Source organism: Equus quagga, unplaced genomic scaffold, assembly GCF_021613505.1.
Source record: "Equus quagga isolate Etosha38 unplaced genomic scaffold, UCLA_HA_Equagga_1.0 HiC_scaffold_11825_RagTag, whole genome shotgun sequence".
In the NCBI taxonomy this organism is placed as follows: Eukaryota; Metazoa; Chordata; class Mammalia; order Perissodactyla; family Equidae; genus Equus; species Equus quagga.
In genome coordinates this window covers 1-6540 of record NW_025792297.1, presented here as the reverse complement: position 1 = coordinate 6540, position 6540 = coordinate 1, and the positions used below count along the sequence as shown (strand labels likewise).

Here is a 6540-nt window from a genome sequence, read left to right as displayed (position 1 = left end):
AACAGGCTCAAGAGCCACAGGCACAGAAAGCAGCAGACAGAACGCGCCTGTCGTTTGTTCGGAACCAGAGCTCTCGGTGTGAACTCCTGCTGACGTGTGGTCTGCACGTCTGTCCACTCAGATCTGTGTCCTCAGCTCTGTGTGCCTCTATGAGGGAGGTGTGTCAAGGGTGTGGGTATGCGATTCCTGACCCATCCCCTGTGAATCCCAGAAGCCATGGCCCCCCAGTGACAGTGAGCACCCCGGCCCACCCACATTGGGTTCCAAACACCATTCTCCATCACAATGGCCAGGGCTGCATGGAGAAATGTCCAGGCCCAGGAACAGAGCAGGGAAAGAACCAGAGGGGCCTGGAACACCCTCTTGGGCCAGAAATTAAGGACAGGCTCACGGAATGACTGGGATTTGTCAAAAGAAAGCAGGAGCCAGTGTAAAGGGACTCCCGCTGGAAAGAGCAGGGACAGTGTGAACATCGCCGTAATAGAGAGCACTGGGCTAGAACCAGGAACAGAATGGGGACCAGGAGGCCCTCATGGGATCGACGCATCAGTGAATGAACGAGTGAGTGAAAGGGGAAAGTTCTTCCCTCCAGCGGAGAAAACGGTTGAGGGAGGAAGAGTCAGTGGATAAAGACTTGAGGAGACGCGGACGATCTTCAGCCTCAAAGCACCTCCTCCAAACACGCTCATCCACGCGTCGGGGCGGAGCTTCTCGTGAGCGCCCAGAGAGTTTGGGGAGAAACAGAACATTTATGCACTCTCAAAGCAGCTTCCCCAAAGCACACTTTTTAATAACAAATGAAAGCATGGGCCACACAACACCAATTTAAAAATCGATTGTGAACGCAACGTTCACCTAATGAGGCCTTCACGGCCCATCCTGGCCCGGCCCAGCCCCGGAGGTAGGCGCCCGCAGGCCCATCCTGCAGATGAGCAGGCTGAGGCACAAGGGCTGGGGAGAGGCAGGGCCTGGGGCACAGAGCGGCTTGTGGCTATTGTCCTCACAGTGCTGGGTCAGCACGTGGTCAGCCCAGGGCTGAGGGGAGGGCTGGGGACTCGAACGTCATTGGTGGGGAGGCGTGTGGGGTCCTCGAAGCCCCCTGAGCAGTGGGCTGTCTCTGTCTCTGCTGGATGGAGTCTGAAGCAAGCCCAGGAGTGGGTCCTACCGGCTGCCCTGGTCCCCAGTTCAGCCCTTGAGGGCCTGGCAGCTCTCGGCAGACACAGTCAGGGATTTCTCAGATGGCTGCATCTGAGGCTGTCAGTCAGCATGTTGCTCCCTCTCAGGGAACATGGCTGCTGTCTCCTCCACGGCCACCGTGGTGACGTCCGGCGTGGGCTGCAGGGCCTGGGCGGCTGTGTCTTACCGTCCTACACCAGGACGTGTCCACTGCGGACACAGTCGACATTACGTCCCCGCCTGGCCCAGCTCCAGACCACGGGCCTCCCCGCAATGCTCGCGGTCAGCCCGGGTTTCCCGGGGAGGAGTGGTGGCCTCCCTTCCCGAGTCAGCACGGCTGTGGACTAAGGACTCGGGGCCCTCAGACAACTGGGAGGCCCACCCACCCCGCAGCAACTCCACTGGGGGGACGAGAAATCATACCTGAGAGAGGAATCTCACTGGGGTGAATCCATCTGTAAAACAGAGACACGCGTGTCAGGGAGGGGCCACACAGCAATGAGCGGGGTGCCCCACGCTCCTGGTTTCTCGCTGGGTGAACTTCCCGGAGAAACTGACCCTCTCAGAGACAGGGAGACCCATGTGGGTGGGGCTCCTTGCCAGGTTTGACCCCCAGGGGGCCCAGGACATGAGAAAGGACACGGTGCATGCCCCGCCCACCTCCCCAGCTGCCCACCCCGCTCCCTAGCCCTCCCCAATTAGACCGTCTCCCAGGGAGAGGTGGGGTGCACTTCTCAGAGGAGGGGCAGCCCCCCCTGAGAGCAGGTGCCCCAGACTGGGGAGGAAAGGGACCCTGGGCTGCTGGCCCAGCTTCCTCCCAGCCCAGGCTCCTGAGACCTCCTGGCAGTCTGGGGGCCCCAGGGGTGAGGTCACAGGATGATCTGCTGACAGCAGCCCGACTCCCCAATTTGGATTTCTTTGCTGAGTGCCTGCTCTCCTTCTGACATACACGGGGCTCCCCAACGGCCAGAGCTGGGTCTACACAGCCTGGATCCTGGTGTCCAGAGGGGCCTGGCCCAGATGAGGAGCCCAGAGCGGCAGACAATTGGACGAAGGAGTGAGCGAACGAAAATGAATGAATGAACGACGCAGTCTCTCGGTGGGGACACAACGTGCCCACAGCAGGGGGGCTCTGACCTGGGCCCCTCCCAGCTGACCGCAGGTTCTCTCACTGTCCCTGGAGGGCTGACGGGACTTAGGGTCCATGGAGGTGACGTGGCACAGGGGCAGCAGAGGGTTCCTTGTATAGGGGTCGTACCCTCTTATCCCTGACCCCGGCAGACCCCATGACATCAGGGTTCCCCTCAGCAGGAAGCCCACGGCCCCAGCCCAGCAGCAGCCGCTCTTCAGGGGGCCAAGCAATCCTGGAGATGCTCCTGGGGCCGCCTCCTCCCCTAGATTTGAGGGTGTCTCAGACCGTCTCTCAGAGCCGTGGTGGTTCTCTGAGCTGTGATGCTCGGGACCTGAGCCCTCAGAGGGCCACACACTGCTGCTCACCAGGTGTCCTTCTCATTTTCATCCACACGCAGAGGACTATCAGGCCAGCCAACACAAGTGCGAGAACGTCCACAAGAACACTGAGGCCCCGGGAGGAGCACGTGACGTCTGTGCTGCTAGTCCCAGGTTCCACTTCCATCTCAAAGAGGCCGCTGCACCTAGGAGAGAAGATTGGCGGGACCCGGATCCTGCGGGTGGCAGACGCAGCCTGATGCTCTCTAGACCCGGGAGGGGCCGTCCCCTGCTGCCCAGCCGGGCTCAGAGCAGCTCTGGTGTGAACTCAGGTCTGAAGGACTCTCCAAGCCCCAGAGCTACAGGGAGACAGAGAGAGAAGGAAGGAGAGGGAAACCAGGATGAGATAAGGAAGGTGAGAGGAGAGCAGGGAGGGGGAGAGTGGGAGCGACAGCTGGAGACCACGGAGAGCGACAGGACAGAGAAGGAGACGGCGTGAAGAGGGCTGGGGTCAGGGACGGAAAACTGTTCCAGCCGGTGCTGCAGACAGAGGGACTGACCTGGGTGGGGTCAAGGAGGGGCGAGGCAGGGTGGAGAGATTGGAGCCCTGCCCCCTCCCCTGAGCAGCCACACCTGGTCACCCCGGGCTCCCCCAGAGACACCAGGCTCCCCTCAGAGACTCTGAGCGCCCAGCTCAGATCTGGGCCCAGGGGATGGGCATTTGGGGGCGTCCTGCTACAGCACAATTGGGGTCCTCACTTTGAACATCTGCCTTATAGGCTCCCCCTACTCCAGATTCACAGGGAGGGCCCCACAGCCCTGACACTTGGTGACACTCCGGAAGCACAGGGGCCCAGGGAAGAGCGTCCCTCTGGATCTGCTCCAGGAAAAGTCTGTCCTCAGAGATAAATTGCTACGCTCGGTTCTTGGCCAGTGCGATGTGCTGCGATGTGCTGCGATGTGCTTGGACCATGGGTTCCAAGCAGGAGCTTCCTGGATGCTGGCACCCAAAGGGCAGCGGGCTTTCTGCAGGGCGAGGGCCCTTACCTCCCAGGGGAGCATCGAGGACCCCCCCCAGGGGAACGGGACTGAGACCACCCAGGATCACGTACTTGGTCCAGGGCCGGCACTCCCCCAGGGTCCCATTGGGAGAGAAGGTCCCGGGCTGGCAGTCTTCACACACCGTGTCCTGCCGCTCGGTGCCTGAGGAAGGAGAGGGCTGGGCAGAGGGGCCCGAGGGTGCTGCCAGGGCGGAGCCCGGCTTCCCCCCTCGGGCTTGGGCCTGGGGTCTGTGTCTTCAGAAGGCGCTGGGGGACCGGGCTCCTCTCTTGCTGGGCAGAGGGACTGGGCGTTGGCTCACCTCTCTCCTGTACCCTCTGGCCTGGTCTGCAGGTCGTGTGGGGCTGGCACTCGACACAATCATCCCCCTTCTCGCTAACGCAGAAGTGGCCTTGGTCGCAGCCACACTCGGTGTTTTCCGTGCTCGAGCAATCCCGCCTGATCACCAGGCCCATGGCTGGGATCCAAGAGAAAGAGCTGAGAGCAGCAGCCGGGGCAGCTGTGGGCAGTGGTGAGCACCCCGTCCCGGAAGGAGAACAAGCAGAGGCCTGGACAGCACCCACAGGCCTGGGGGTTCCTGCCCGGGGTCTGGGGAGGGCTTGGTGACAGGACCCCGGGCCAGCTCTGCAGCCCTGGTGGGTGTGTCTGGGCCCGCCTCTGCCCCCACCCAGGACGCTGCGAGCTGCATCCCCGGCTCAGCCAAAACAGTGCTTGGAGGTGCCGGACACAGAGCTGTGAGTCCCAGGGGGCTCTGAGGGACACTGGGACAACAGAACCATGGGCAGAGAAGGGCAGGCTGGTGGAGTGGTGGAAGGGTGTCCCCGACGGGTAGCGGGGCCCCAAGGAGACTCAGAAAGTCCTATCTGGCTGGGGTCACACAGAAAGGGAGAACCAGGGTTGCCTAGGGAACCCCCAGACCCTCAGACAGGTTCCCATCCTGCAAACCGGGCCGGTCACGTGGCAGAGAGAGGACAGTGAGCCCACGCGGCGGTGGGGTGGCAGCTGGGCCTGGGCCCAGGCCCCTCCTGAGGACGGCGTCAATGCCGTCGGTGCCACCCTCAGCCCAGCCAGAGACGTGCGTTACTCAGGGCAGGGCTCTGCAGCTGCAGATCAAGGCTCTGAGCCCCTCACACCCTCCTCATTGAGCCCCAAAGCATTGTAGCCCCCACGTCTGTCATGCCCGACATCCTGGGGTCCCTCCTTCCTGGCCACCAGCCCTGGCCAGCAAGAAACCCGAGGGTCTGAGCACTGAGCCCGTGAGGAGGAGCCCTCAGGGGTTGGGGGATGTGTCTCCTGAGAACGCGCACACTGTTAGGCAAGGCCAGGCCCCAGGCTGGGGGAGGCAGCACGGGGCACTCTGGCTCCTTGGGGTCTGGCCCAGGCTTGGGTACCCATGTGACATGATAGTGTCCCTGAGCTCTGGAGGGTCCGTGGGACAGGGGATGGGGGGAGGCGGAGCCCTCCTTGGGGCTGGGGTGGGGCTGGCCAAGGGGCAGCATCGCGGTCCTGAGCCGAGGGTGTGCTGCAGGGTCAGGACTGGGGGCTGAGCACCATGGCGGTTGGGCAGCGTCCTCACCTGGGTCACAGGGTCGGCACGGCAGACACTTGCTCAGGCCGTTGAGGTGGGCTGAGAAGGTCCTCGGGGCGCAGGGAACGCACACCGTGCCAGTCAGCTCCCCACAGGCCTGCTTCACGCGGTAACCTGCAGCCCGGAGGGTCCACAGCAGTCAGAGCTGGGGAGGGCCCTGCAAAGGCCTGCCCATCCTGCCACCTGGAAGCCCCCTGCAGTGTGACACCACCCCCAGGGCCTGAAAGGCACCCACCCGAGCTGTTCCCCACACGACACATCCTGCCTAGTCGCCTCCCAGGAGTGAATGTGCTTTGGGGGAAGTCAGAACATTCTGGAAGAATGTGGGGGTCCCCCCCAGGACACCCAGGCCTGCTCCGCTGCAGTGCCCACTCCGAGCCCCAGACTTCTGGCCATTAATGGGCTGGCAGGGGCGCCAGGCCACACCAGCTGTGCAGAGTGGCTGTGAGAGTCTTGGTGGGAAGTGTCGAAGCTGGGGGGGCGGCCCTGGGGGCTCGGGTCCTCCCCTGTCAGTGCCCCTGCCCCTGGGGCTTCATATCCCCCTAGAGAAGTGCTGTGAAAGGAGGGGCTCCTGGCAGGGAAGGGCGGAGCATCTGCCCACAGTGCTGGCTCCCAGGGGCCCCGAGGGCAGGTCCCTCGGGGCGGTACCTACCTGGACTGCATTTGGGGCGGCACTCGGCCCCCACTGGGTACTCCTCCTCTTTGCACTGGGGCGTCGCCAGGGTGTAGCGGGGGGACCCCAGGAGGAGGAGATACAAGGCCTGGAGGGGACAGACGGGGCGTTGGAGGGGAGCAGCAGCCCAGGCTGCCCCGGGGCCTCGATATCAGCCTCTGTGAAATGGGGCAGCAGCAGCCCCATAGCTGGAGGTGGCCTGGGAGGGAGGACACAGGTGGGGCCCGACAGGCTCTGGGAATCATCCAGGACAGCCCTGGCGTTAGGTGGGGACTGGCCTGTCTCCTGCCTCTGTCCCCAGGTCCACCAGCATGGTACCCCAAGGACTGGGTCTCTGCTCTCACCAGGGACCACACTCCCTGGGAAGCCCTGAGCCACTCTGGGCTGGACAACTGGCCATCCTGCCTCTGGCCTGTGCTGGGCCCGCTGAGCCCTGGGGACCCAGCAGGGTCAGAGCAGGACGACCGTCAGGGGCTCACAGGCCAGGCACGGGAGACAGGCTGTTCAGGGCCCGGGCTGGGGTGGGCCATGAGGGGGCCCAGGGCCCAGGGCTGGCTCTGCTAACCCTGAAGTTTCCGCCTGGGCTGGCAGGAAG

General features: G+C 63.6%; 1 protein-coding gene across 1 annotated transcript; it reads right to left on the bottom strand.

The window, feature by feature from the left end:
• Positions 1-764: 764 nt before the first annotated feature.
• Positions 765-6089, bottom strand: LOC124231916 (tumor necrosis factor receptor superfamily member 14-like; the record flags this gene model as incomplete). Its single annotated transcript, XM_046648921.1, is given in 7 exon segments — positions 765-1386; positions 1600-1631; positions 2674-2831; positions 3738-3828; positions 3986-4141; positions 5261-5386; positions 5925-6089. Coding segments are annotated over 7 exon segments (929 nt in total), but the record flags the coding sequence as incomplete, so codon positions are not given.
• Positions 6090-6540: the final 451 nt, after the last annotated feature.